We start from the raw sequence: 14,602 nt of genomic DNA on the forward strand, positions 1-14,602 counted from the left end.
TGAAGTGTATTGTGTGCCTCAAGAAGATGAGGTTTTCTCGTACTCTTCTGAGGGATTAATGAATAATCTTTAGATCAGTTTATGGTGTGTGGTTTTTAGGAGTAAATAAATGAAGGTTATGGATCAATTTAGTTTGTGTGTAACGCATTATCTTAGCTATGTGAACTTTTCCTTTTTTTTTGTTGTTGGTGTTTTTGGTACCGTACGAGGACTTCTTAGTTTCTTGTACAGATCAGGTTTAGATAATGTTTTAACTAATATGATCCTCTCCTGATTTAAGTAATTTTTTACTAATTTATATCAAGTAATAAAAGCAAATTAAAATTATTGATTTTTAATATTACTTCTTGTCCTTACTATAAAAGCTAGTTGACTAATTTAAGTAACTTAAGAAAATTCGTTAAGTTAGTTATTTACAATAAATGGGTATTCTCTTTCTTAAAATATCTCTGCTAATCAAGTATATTAGCTAGAATTATCATTAGTACGAAAACTACCTTAAGAAAAAATAGATAAACATAAGAGACAAGATTGATTGGGATTTGATATTTACGACGAGGACCAGATGTAGTACTTTTTATTAATTATATTAAACTTCAATATCGTTTAAATTTCTATATATTCTTTCACTACTAATATGTATATATAAAAAAAGAAAAGCATTTAATATTTCTTAAATTTATATATCGAAAGAAACAAAAACGCTTTGTAAATAATGATGGCAGGGAGTAGCATTTCAGATTCAGAGTACATTCCATGCTTATTAAAAAAAAGGAGGAAAAATTAGGAATAAATCCTTTGTTAAAAATTTAATTGGCAAATGGAACCTAGGATAATTGATTGTATGAGAGAAGATGAGTTGCACATAGAGGAAGGTAGGTTGCACAAAAGGAAGATAGTTTGCACATAACATTATTTGAATATAAGAAATTAATTTGCAAATAAAGAAAATAATTTGCACATAAGATAATTTCATTTGCACAAAGAGCAATTGAGTTGCACATTGCACAAAAGAAGATCATTGTACATAAGAGAAGATAAATTACACATAAAAAAAGTTAAGTTGTACATAATAGAAGTTAAGTTGTATCAAGTTCTTAAGTCCTATTTATCAATTAAATTTTTAATAGGATTTATCCCTAATTTTTCCTTTAAAAAAAAAGGTATAAGTGCTCATCTCTAAATCATTTATATTGACGTTCCCAGTTTATATTCAATTTATCTTTTATTTTTTAAAAATTTTTTTATTTTAAGAGATATAAATTTAAAATAAAAATAATTTTATAACTGGCACTCTTCACAAAAAAAATTATCATTAAAAAATTGCAAATTGAAAGGTTTAAATTTGAAAATTCTAAATAGCCTAAATTTCATGACAGCAATGTCTTATTCATAATTAGTCTCTGTCATATAGTAAATTAAGAACGATGTACCATATCTGATGCTAAATCTTCAATTACTTATTGCATGTGACTCACAGGGTGTCTAGATTGATTGGAAAGTGTTTTTAAAAAATAATTTTTTTTTGATAAATCAAGATAAATTTGTTTATATATTTATTTCATACATTATAAAAATATTTTTAAAACCAAGTTGATTAGAAGACAAAAGCTCGCCCTTTCAATTTAGGTGACGTGACGGTAATATTATCCGTTTAAAGGATAGCATAAAGGTATTTTTATCCTAAAAATTTTCAAAACAAATAATGGCTGTCAGGAAGTTCTTTTTAATAACAAAAATATGGCAATGTCTGTTAACAAGCTCTACCAGCCAACTGTTAGTCAACCAGTTGTGACTCTGCCACCTAAGATATTATGCCACATGTTATCCCACATAGGATGCCAAATCATCAAAAATAAAATAAAAAATATATGAAATATCAAACATGCCCTTAATCCCTCGCCAAGGCATTCGGAGAGCAACCGAACAACTGAGAGAACAAACCTCCGGCATCAAGCCGTCAGCTGTCTCTACCACTTGTGAGTCGCTTTCCATCCCGTCCACTCGCGACACCGGTGACGACGTTGATCACATCCCTTGCTTCTCAGTTCTCTCTTCTGTGATGTTGCGATCCCGATTGGCTCAACGTCTCCCTTATGGGCCGATGAATCTCTCAAGCCTCTCCCCTCACTTGTTCTGTGTTTCTTCCCCTCTCTTAAGTCTGTTTAGTATGAGGGAAAATAAAAAAGAGAAAAGAGAAGGGGAAGAAAAATTTTAATAAGATTGATTTAAAAAATTAAAAAAATAGGATTAAAAACTTTTAATTAATTTTTATTACTCTTTTATATTACTTTTTTTTAATTAAAATTTTAAAACCTCACTTTTTAAAATTTTTTAAATAGAGCTCATTAGAATTTTTTTCCTTCTCTTCTTCCCTCCATTTCCCTCGTACCAAACAGTAACTTAAAGGGGTAGAAACTATGATGATAACGGAGGAGGAGGAAGCGGAAGTTGAAGATTCATTGAGACTGGAGAGAGACGGTGACGAGATGGATCGTAGCTGGAACGGGATTTTGACGGTGACGAGAAGACAACAATGGTTAACAATGGCAGTGGGGCTAAACCAAGGTGTGTGACAATGAGACCTTGGCTTCCACATCCTTGATGTTTTTGATATGATGTTGGTTCTCTATTCTTATTTTATTCCATGTTCAAATCTGGAGCCAAATATTAGCTCCATTTGGATTAGTTATTGAAAAAGTGGTTTATTGTCAGTTTGATTTTTAAAAAAGTGAAGTTGGGTAATGTGAATTGTATTTAGATTATATTTTATAAAAATTAGTTTGTAAAAATTAAATTGGATAAAAAATTGTTTGAATTATGATTAAATAAAAATAAGTTTAGTTTGTTTAATTACCAAAATGAATATGGGTTTTATTAGATAATGAAAAATAATAAAGAAATGAATTTATATAATTCAATGAATTTAAATTAGTAAGTTTAGTTTGTACAATTATCCAAATCGGTATGAGTTTTATAAAATAATGATAAATTATTAAAAAAATGAATTTACATAATATAATAAATTTAAATTATTTTAATAAAATAAAAAAATGAAGTATCAGGTGTGTCCAGGGGCGAGACAATGCGAGTTTTAATTTGGAACGAGACGTTTGGGTGAAATAAATGACAGAATAACAAGGGAGGAGTGAGAGAAAAATAAATTCTTCTGACAATTCCAATGGTAAATAGTTTAGTTAAAGGGAAAATGACAAGAAAATGACTGTTGAATTCTGAAATGACAAAATGAGCATGTAAATTACTGAAATGACAAAATGGGCATGGGTATCAATCTGGAATTTGGATAATTCACCAAAAAGACTGAAATGCCCTCAATTTTTTTTGGGAATCAGAGGGCGGGATATTGTGCAACGGAACTGGAGTTTGGTTGGCGGTTGTCTACTCGGCGAAACTACATAGACCATAGGGTTCTCCGAACTCTCACATTGCACTTGGCAAAACTGCACATGGTTCTCGCAAGTCTCACATTGCTATGGTTGAGGATATTGTGAATGAGGAATGTGAATAGCGTCTGGCTTCTTCGTCTTTTCCGTGGGTCGCAGTGAGAAGCAATAAACTAGTGACAAGCTTCAATCTTCAGAAGGGAGAGGGGGTGGCTAGAGAGAGAGATTCTGAGGGAGAGCACCTGTAAGGTCATCACCAGTTGAGGAAGAAGTCGATATTCGTTCTGACCTCGGTAAGCCACCTAAGTCTCTCTGTCTTGTACTTGTCTGATTGGAGTGTTTTGATTTGGGAAAAACGGTGAATGTTGGTTGTAAAGTGGGGGAAGCAATGGTAAAGGCTTAAAATGGAATTTAAAGGTAGATTAGATTAAAACTCGGTGCTTCTATGTGTGACGAAATTACAGAAGTTGTTTGCTTGCTTTGATTCATATAACTCGGTCCATGTTTGACGAGATATCTCTCTGATTGTTGTTGTCTGATTGCTGTGTTGCTGTAATGTTGGAAGGCATAATATACGTGTGTGTTTATGATTGTTACACTACTTTTTAGAAGCCCATAAATTGAGACCACTATCGCACATGAGCCAGTGGATTCCTGTTTCCGCCCCCTTGTTTGGTCTGTTTGTGTAATGGACATTGCACATTTTTAGCATTGTGTATGGGACTAAAATGAGTTCAACTATATCCCCATATTGGTTATGCAAATTTAACATTGTGAAATAAATTGAAAGGGGTGACTCTTTGTGGGTAGAACTCTGTTTTGAAGATATAGCTACCTAATGGTCATAACCTCAGTCATTTAGCGGTGCAATTTACCTGAGGATGAACATGCATATTCATTTTAGTATGTACCAAGTGAGAATAACCTTTGTGACCTTCTTATGCATTGCTATTATTTACTTGGTCATCTGTGGCACTGTGTAGTAGTAATTTCCATAATATAAGTTACTTGAAGATGCAAATTTTGTAACATTTCATCGAGAAAGAATCACTTTTGATGCATATTCATTTATTTTTTAATCTGCTGGTTTAAGGATTGAAGAGGTAGAGATTAATCTGCTGGTTTGAGGATTGAAGAGCTAGAGGTCGTTAAAGTGCTAAGAAGCATCAATCGCATTGCTGTCATGGAGGAGGTTGGCGAAGTAACTGTGACTGCGACAAACGGTAATATACAGTTGTAATAGGAATTAAGTGGTTGAGTTATATAGGTTTGGTAAGATTAGATTGTTTTTAGTTTGTTCTTAAAGTGTATTATGTCGTTAGTCTCTATTTTCTGCTCTGTTCTGTGAAGTGAGAAAGAAGCAATAACATTCATTATGTGATCAGCAAATTTAATTATTTGAGTAGTAAATAGTCGAGGTTCATTTTTGGCTAAATAACAATACCTATAATGTGAATGACTACATTGGAAATGGTAATGACAACTTTTTTGAAATGCTAAGAAAGTTGAGCTGTTCAACTGACCAGATTTAGTTATTTATGCTTGTTGTAAAAGGAGGGCCAAGTGAAGAAGTGAAGAATGGCTATATGTTGTTTAGACGAGAATTTCTTAAGGGTGGGGAGAAGTTTAAGAATATGTCTGAACAAGTGAAAAAGGCATCAAAGGCATGGAAGCAATTGACACCAGAGGAGCAGAAAAAATACAGTGATCGGGTGAAGCAATCAAGAAAGGAAGGGATGAAGAAGAAGAGGAAGAAAAAAGTGGCTTTTAGCACTCGTTGCTCGGTTCGGCAATTTAAGTTATTAGTGGACTTCATAAAAGATGATGAACGTTTGAAAGTGAGGGTACAAAATTTAGGCTTTGGCCATTTGCTTGACATTGGATGTGAGAGACTCCCTCGTGACCTCATAGTATGTGTGCTCCGAGCATATGATCTGCCTACCCATCAATTTCTAATAAGAGGGATAATAAAGGAAATAGAAGCAAATGATGTTGCAAACTTGTTGGGTGTACCCCACACGGGGGAGAAGGTAAAAATAGACGTATGTGATGATGATGAGACATACCAGAGGTTGAAGGAGGAATTTGGTAAAGTCCCTTATACGAAGATACTCAATGACATTAAATCTGGGCAGAAGAAAGATGAGTTTGAGTTCTTGTTTATGCTATACACACTTGGGAGTTTTTTAACTCTTACTTCACAAACAACTGTGAGTGACAAGCTAATAAGAGTCATGTGCTGTACCATGAAGGGATTTCACCAATTTGATTGGGCTACGTACATTGTGAAGCACTTGTGGAAAGAAATGGGAGATTATGTGAAAGTGTACACAAAAGAAAAGAAAGACGAAGATGAAGATGAAGGAAGCTGCAATGTGGGAAGATGCATCTACCTCCTGTTGGTATGTATTTCTGACCTATGCTTCTAAGTTATTGTTTTCTTTATTTGTGGAATTGGGAAGTTAATGATTTACTATTGTAGTTATATTTTGCTGAGCACTTCCTACTATCCAAAACTGTTGAGAGAGGGTCCCTAAATGCTATTCAATTCTGGACTGATGAGAGGATAAGGAAGCTGTAAAAGAAAGAGAAGGAAAGCAAGAGGGGTTTACTGTATAAGGGCAAGGGAAGTATGGATAGAAATGGGAAGGATGAAGGAAAACGTAGAAGTGTGGCTCATTTACACCCGGTATGTGCTTTCGTTACTAATTTTCATTCTCATTAGCAAATAATCTCAAGAAAAAAGTGTTTACTCATTTTAAATTGTTTGCTGCAAGAGTTACAGAAGTTGCACGGATGATTGATGGCTCAGATCGAATTAAGCACTAAGAGGCTTATAAGTGCAATAGAAGATGAGCTGGATAAGGTGCAGATAACGATAGAGGAAAATAATTTGACCATAGATGATGAGGACCCTATTGACGTCCCAGATGATGATAAGGGAGATGATAATGCATTTGGCGATGAGGACCCCTATGATCATGATGGACATGAGTCTGATCATGAAGATGATGATAGAGATGAGTTCCACGAGGGAGATGATTAGGGAGACGATAATGCAATTGGCTCAGATAGGGGTGATGAGATCGATGTTGTAGCAGAAGGTGCAGACAAAAAAATTATGGAGTCTCCCCTGCCCTTTTCCCCCATGGACAAGGGATGTCAACTCTGGAGATCGCAAAGGGAGATGAAATCCGCTATCAATTCTCCATGGATTTTGACAAAGCCAATTAAGAGGTGAAAGAGGCCCATGGATGACAAGGACCGGTTTTATGACATAGTTTCCCGTATGTGTTCAAGCAAGGAGGGTGACATGTATGTACATATCCACTACCCACGTAATCATATTCATTACAGTTTTGTGCTAATTGACTACATGCATAATGATATTGACAACATATTTTTAGGCTTTTGGTGAAAATCTCTAATGAAGATATCACTAGGGATCAGCTAAGGACACTTGATGGAATTGAGAAAATAGGTAACTGGGTAAGTAGAATATTTGTGATCAGGTCATTTAATTGTTTAGTAGATGCTGTGTTTTGGGTTTATCAAAACAATCATCTCTTTGCATACAGCTGATGTCAACTGTGTACAAGACTCTAATGGCTGATATGGAGAAGGAAGGGCAAGTGAAGCGGCACATTTTTGATGTTGACTTTACGGTAAGCTTGCTGAGATGTTAGTTTTTTGTGGATTGATGTTGATAATGACTAAAATGTTCATGTTTTAGGCAATAATGGCAGCTAACCCAAAGTTGTGGGATGCTACAAAATGGAAGAATCAATTTTTACCTGAAAATGTAGGCTACAACATAGAAGAATGTGATTTGATCTTTGGACCCACACTTGTTGGCGCTCACTAGTTTTGTGTTGTGCTTGAGCTTAGCACAATGAATTTCTATGTACTGGACTCAATAAAGCCAAATTTAGAGGGTAAGAAGAAGAGCAAGAAGAAGGGTGTAGTTACTGATGACATGACGATCGCGGTCACTGAATGTGTAAGGATAATGCAACTCATCTTCTATGATTGACATTTCATTTACCTTTTATTTACAATTGTGTAATGATATTGTGTAGAGGAATAGATTTTATGACATTATTAAGATAGTTAAGCCTAGTGCCATTGGGAAGAAGAAAATGAGTGATATCATTTGGGCTCCTGTTCCACAACAAAACAATCTATGAGTGGTTTATGTTGTTGATATTATTATGTCTCAAAGCAGCCCAATGTGTTATTTTCATTCTTTTACGTCGTTGGGATGTTTTCATGTGCAGGCGAGACTGCGGCGTTCATGTAGTAATATGGTTGAGTAAATGGAAGCCCGGTGAGATACTTGACTATACGGATGAACAAGTGGCTGAATTCCGACAAAACCTCATGGTGGCTAGTGAATCACGAGCTTAATTCAAGACGTGATGAAGCATTAAGCTTGCTTTCATCAACCCAAGCCACCACACTGACCAAAAGACAACATTTGTGATAGCAAGACACATTATGCAGATTAGGCATATAGTACTTGTGAAAGTAGTGTTAGTTTTAAGTCTTAATATTTGACTTATGGTTGGAGGTAGTAAGTGGCTACCATTTGTTGGCCTAATTGCAATCCTTTTTGGGATAATTTGAGTAAAAAAGTTATGATATTTACAACATGCCATGTGACTTCTGTGATGATAATCACAAGTTGATTATTTGTGTCCCAAATTACATCCACTTGGACCCAGGTTCACTACACAAGTAATAGGATTAACAACTTTCGTATTGAGAATTGCAACCTTTGTAATGATAGTTACCACATCGCTGTTGCCATTTGCATCTGAAGTCTTTCAAGCCCAAATCACATTTTTTTAATCCATTTTTGCTACCCCAGTAATGATAATGACAACGTTCGTACTTATAATTGCAACCTGTGTAATGATAGTTACAATCTTCCTATTGCCTTTTGCAACTCTGCATGTTCATACCCAAGTAACACTTTTTTAACGGAAATCCACTACCCCGATAATGATAATCACAACATTCATAATGAAAATTGCAACTTTTGTAATGATTGTTACCACCTCGCTATTGCTTTTTGCAACTGCATTTTCGTACCCACGTATAAATTTTGTCATAGAATTTCACTACCTGGGTGATGAAAATCACAACATTGTTAATGTAAATTGTAACTCTAGTAATGAGATTTACCACTATGGTTTCCCCATTTGCATCCCCATGTTCTAAACTCACGTATGAAATTGTAAATCTTAATTGCAATTTCAGTAATGATATTTACCAGTCTTTTTTTCTCATTTCTTGTTCCTTTAATTCAAACCCACACATCACATTGTTCAGGAAATTTCACTACCCCTGTAATGATAATGACAACATTGAAAATGTTAATTGTAACTTCAGTAATGATATTTACCAGTCTGGTTTTCCCATTTCTAGTTCCTTTAATTCAAACCCACACATCAAATTGTTTAGGAAATTTCACTACCCCCGTAATCATAATGACAACATTTGAAGTCTTAATTGCAATTTCACTAATGCGATTTACCACTCTGCTTTTCCCATTTTCGATTCCTTTAATTCAAACCTATGCATTAAATTGTTCACGAAATTTCACTATCCCCGTAATGATAATGACAACATCAGAAATATTAATTGCAACTTTAGCGATGATATTTACCACTCTTCTTTTTCCTTTTCCACCTTAATTCCAAACCCACGCATCAAATTGTTCAGGGAATATCACTACCCTCGTAATCATAATGACAAAATTTGAAGCCTTAATTGCAACTTCACTAATGCGATTTACCACTCTACTTTTCCCATTTTCGGTTCCTTTAATTCAAACCCACGCATCAAATTGTTCATGAAATTTCACTACCCTTATAATGATAATGACAACATTGAAAATCTTAAATGCAACTTTAGTGATGATATTTACCACTCTACTTTTTCCACTTCCACTTCCTTTATTTCAAAGTCAAGTAACACATATTTTCAGGGAGTTTCACTAGCCCGGAAATGATAATAACAACATTGGTAATGTGAATAACAACATCGTTGATGACATTAACCACTCCAGTCATACCCATTGGCAACTTCCACCATCTCCCTTGAGGGCATTAAACAAAAGGTCATCTGTGTTGACAAAATAGCATAGAAGTACACCTGAAGAGCATCATAGGATGTTTACATTAACATTCAGACTATACTACATGTGTAATGGAATTGACCACTGAAGTGACAATATTTATCAAAAACCAGTAGGCACATCACAGAAGCTACATAACTTATATTTAAATGACAAGTTAACAGTAAGATTAACCCACCACCTAATGTTTCCTTGTCATTTAGATTACAAAACATATCTTACCCAGTGAATATCATTTACAAAAAAGATAGCCTACCCATCATAGGATTTTTACATTAACATTCAGACTTTACTACATCTGTAAAGGAATTGACCACTGAAGTGATAATATTTACCAAAAACCAGTAGGCCCATGACAAAAGCTACATAACTGATATCCAAATGACAAGTTAACATTAGGATTAAACCACTGCCTAATGTTTTTTTGTCATTCAGATTACAGAACATCTCCTACCCAGTTAACATCATTTACAAAAAAGATAGCCTACCTATCAACCCTTCTCTCAAAAAAAAATTAAAAAGGGTTCAAGAGTCATTCCATTCCTATAAAAAAAAATTACCCCTGTTGGTATTGACATCAAACCTTAAGTTGGGCTTGGATTCTTGCATGTTCTTCTTGTGTGGCCAACTTGTTGGCACGCGCTACAATGGTACACCTTCTTGTTTTGAAACTGCGACTCTTGCCTATTTATCTTAGGCCTTCCAGGCGGTCGACTAGTCAAAGGTGGTGCCAAAAACACTTGACTTGCTATATCTTGTAGCTGATAGTTATTAGGATTTGGCATGTCGATTGTCACCACTGGAGTCATCGTCCTACCATAAATCTTTTGTTGGGATGTGATCTTGTAGCATTATTCAACAAAATCATCCACATTGCAATTCAAGGCCTTGATAGCTGCACATGCATGTGGGCATGGGATGCCTAACATTTGCCAAGCTGCACAGCTACATTCACCTTTTTTAAGATCAACATTAATGGCTCCTTTTGCTGCATGGACACGCACCTTCCCCCTTCCGTAAGGAACACTTAACATCCTTGCAGATCTTGCCACATTTTCCATCAATGTTGCATTTGTATTTGGGCCTATACCATTCTTCCATTTGCTCATTGCCATGCTTGCTGCATACATCTTCTTAGCTACTTTTTCACGATACTCATGTATAAGTTGGGCAACATTATATCTTCTCTCCTTCAGCATCCACGCATTGAATGACTCTGCAAGGTTTGTTGTTATGTTGTCCCATCGTTTAAAAAGGAACTTGCTTAAGGCCCACTTGTGAATATCACCATGATTGACAATCTTTTCAAATAATTGGGAATTGAAGTGTCTCATGTTATCCATTGCTTGATCAAACTTTGTGTCAAGCCTTGCATATGCAATGGCATCTAGGAAATGCAGTCCATCCTCCCTTGTGTTGCCACTTGTCTTCCTTTTTCCTCTATTTAACTTGATCATTTGTGTACTAAAATTCTCCTTAACATGTCTGTAACAGTACATATGTCGCTCACCTCCGAATATTGCTTGCATAGCGCCTATAATTGCATTGTACCGGTCTGAAATAATTGTTAATTGCATTGACCCAACTATCTCCTTAATCATATGTAAGAACCATGTCCAATCCTCAAGTGTCTCTCCCTTCACAATCGCAATGGCAAAAGGTAATAATTTGTTGTCCGCATCATAAGCCGACTCTGAAAGTAGTGTCCCCTTATACAGTCCACTTAAATGACTTCCATTAATATACAGTACATGTCTAGCACCAGTAATAAAACCCTCTATATAACACCCATAGGCTATGAATACATGTTCAAATATGTTGTTCCTTGCAACCACCCATTTTGCCACTATTTTGTCATCAGTTTCCTTCAACTAGTCACATATCCATGGAATAAGCATGTAAGTTTGATCAGGTCTGCCATGTATGTCCTCCAATGCTTTTTCCTTGGTCCTGTATGCTTGCTTGTGTGTCAACTTCACACCATAATCTCTTTCCAACCTCTTCTTTATATCATTTGGACGCATGTCTATGTGATCTCTAACCTCTTCAATTATAATTGATGATGTCAACCTAGCTGATCCACCATGTGTCACGTGAAGATTGTCTTGGGCATTATGAACATTCTCATTTTTGAATGTCGTTACACGTAAAAATACTGGAGTATTCTTTCTAGCTGTTCTTGCACTGATCCTCCATGGACAACCTTCAACATTGCATTTGACATACATATGGGCATTAGAATTCTTCACATATTTATACTCAAATTTGTTTGCAATGCTGAATTTGTGTAGTTTCTTCTTGAAATCATCCGCATCTGGAAAAGTCTGCCTCAATCCTAACAATATTGTCTTCCATTTCAGGGAATTCATTCGTGGCAAAGGAGTTGGTGCACTCTCTACTGCATATGGCAGGTTAAGAACATTTTCAGCTGCTATGTAATTCACACATTCGATAGCATCCTCAATTATTGGCTCATCATTTTGCTATGACAGTCCCGACAATTTTGACATGCTGCATGTATAATTACAACATTTGTTATGATACTGACAACAACATTATGGCAATTAACAACTTCCATAATCAGAAACTTGTGACTTACCTGTTTCGATCAGCTGCTTCCTCCTCCGTATTCTCATTACCTTTAGCTGCTACGTAAACATGTGTATTACTATTATTATACTCAAATAGGTTGTCAACTTCATCATCATCAATAAGATCTATTAATATCCTATCATTAAAGCCCAATGTGTATTTAATGTCGCAACCATTACTATCTACACCAAACCATTCTCCTATTATAACCCTCAAATCTTCAAGCCTTATACCCTCCTTTATCACTCTTACCCTGACAGTTCCACCATAGTACTTAACTTCACCATCACCATTTTCTGCAAAGTTCCCACCCACATGAAAGTAACAAGCAAGACGTTTTGAAGATGTTGACCCAATGTTAGATGTCATCAAAGCTACCTAACCTGCACCAGAGAAGCATAAATCAATATTTTAGTTCCCCAATAATCAATTTAATTTATTAGGATTTCGAAACTTTTCTTAGGATTTTACAAAAAATGCAACACTCAAAAAACGCACACACACTCTTGCTGCATTGACAACTCAAGTATGGGATTTCACAATTCCAATAATGAATTTAACAACACTGACCACCTCATGCTTACTGTTAGCCCTCAATCTTCATGCCCACGTTATCAGTTCCCACCATTTTTCCATTCCCAATGTATCACTCTCTCATCCTAGTCAGATTCTTCATTTAAACCATCTATACTCATAAACCCATCCCCATTAGACCATGTACCAGTAAACCGACTTGAAAACCCAAACCCATCATTAAGCTCCACTTTCTTATGTAATACCCACGTTCAACCCCTCTCTCACTACAAACCAGGTTGCCCACAAAGCAATTCCACCGTAATAAATCAGATTTGTAGAATGGTGAAAGTTGGAGGAGTAGATAAGAGCATTTTAGGAGAAATTTTCCTTACCTTTTTCATCTTCTCAGCGTTCGACTCTGCTCTAGCTGTGTTTTCAGCTTCTGAGCTCTCCCTCTTCTACTATTACGTGTCATGTGTTCGTTCTTCATGTGTTCAGACTGGTTCAGGGGCATTTTAGTCTTTTTGGTGAATTATCCAAATTCCAAATCGATACTCCATGCCCATTTTGTCATTTCAGTAATTTACATGCTCATTTTGTCATTTCAGAATTCAACAGTCATTTTCTTGTCATTTTCCCTTAGTTAAATGGTTTAGCATTTTCTTGAGTTTTCCATTATTTTTTACTAGCTTTTAAGTGGATTTGAGTGTCTTTATGCTTTTTCTGTTTCAATCATTGAAGCTATCTCCCGCCTTGCATAACTTTTTTGGTATTCTCCAATCCCCACTGACAAGGATGACGACGACGCTGGTGATGAGCAAGGAGGGTGACATGACATAATAGCAGAGCCACATCAAAATAATTGTTTGGATCCAGATTGCTATAATTTTATAACTTTCATATCACATTGCTCCAAAAATAACTTTCTAACTGTTGGTACTTTTTCGTGAAAACTTTTTAGATAAAAATGACCTTTATCCCTTTAAACATTTTATGGTTAAAATATGTAAATATATGAGAGATAAGTTTATCCCACCTCTAGCCATTAATAGAGAATGCTCATTATTCACGCCAAATAACAAAAATAAGATGCAGGGTATCGGGATATTATAGATAAAATTAATTATAATAAAATAACATATATTTTCTTTTCTGTAGTGATGACCTGTGATGGATTTTAATAAATCAATTTAATTCAAATAACCACATACAGCAACCACAGTAATTATCAGTCTTGTTCTATCAAATGGGTCAATTAATTGCATTATGTCGTTATTTATTTTTTTTGCCAGCTGCATTACATCATTATACTACATCAATAACCGAACTCGTTAGTATATATCAAAATGTGTGTGTATTTGTATATGGTGTTTGAAAAGAAATAATCATTTAGTTTTTTTTATAATTTTGAGTCAATTACAAGTCATTCATTAAATTTTAACTTAATGCAACTGGATCATTTTAGTCTTTTAATTTATTGATCCCCATATTTAATGGCTTAGTTACAATTCAATTTTAAAAACTTAGATGTACACTACTAGAAAAGACCACTGCTTGATTTATATTATTTATTCCAGCAACGGTGTTAAAAAAAAAAGACCGATGGCATTTTTGTAAATATTTATAAATTTTTTTACAGTGGTTCCTCATATAATTGGTGTAAAGTACCTCTTACACTAGTTGTTTGTGCAACTAGTGTAAAAGGTATTAAAAATATATTTGTTTTAAAAAAATATTTATAAGCTTTCAGACTAATTTCTCATACAATCAGTCTAAAATATACTTTTTACATCGGATATTTATTACAATCAGTATAAAATGTTTTTTTAAAAAGAATATTTAGAAGCTTTGAAAAGGTGACTTAAAATCTAATGGTTTAACTTACTTTATTTTGTAGCCACCTCTTCTAAATTAAACTCCATTTTCTCATAATCTCTTTAAGTTTTCT

The 14,602-nt window shown here is 34.9% G+C and overlaps 1 protein-coding gene across 1 annotated transcript; it reads right to left on the reverse strand.

The window, feature by feature from the left end:
• Positions 1-10,397: 10,397 nt before the first annotated feature.
• LOC114725796 (uncharacterized) lies at positions 10,398-11,915 on the reverse strand. The gene is made up of 2 exons (XM_028912358.1): positions 11,426-11,915; positions 10,398-11,341 (listed from the first exon to the last, which is right to left on the reverse strand). Exons 1-2 carry the CDS (start codon positions 11,913-11,915, stop codon positions 10,398-10,400), a joined length of 1,434 nt encoding a protein of 477 aa, XP_028768191.1.
• Between the last annotated feature and the right edge of the window lie 2,687 nt (positions 11,916-14,602).

The sequence above is a fragment of the Neltuma alba genome, unplaced genomic scaffold (assembly GCF_004799145.2).
Source record: "Neltuma alba isolate B1F8T4 unplaced genomic scaffold, ASM479914v2 tig00012280_pilon, whole genome shotgun sequence".
Lineage (NCBI taxonomy): Eukaryota > Viridiplantae > Streptophyta > Magnoliopsida > Fabales > Fabaceae > Neltuma > Neltuma alba.

What these genes read in the sequence shown, in the direction of transcription:
- LOC114725796 (XM_028912358.1), bottom strand. Translation starts at nt 11,915, where the DNA reads ATGAATTCCCTGAAATGGAAGACAATATTGTTAGGATTGAGGCAGACT. An exon ending in CATGCTTATTCCATGGATAT is followed by an intron (nt 11,342 to 11,425) that starts GTGACTAGTTGA and finishes ATGTATTCATAG; the next exon opens with CCTATGGGTGTTATATAGAG.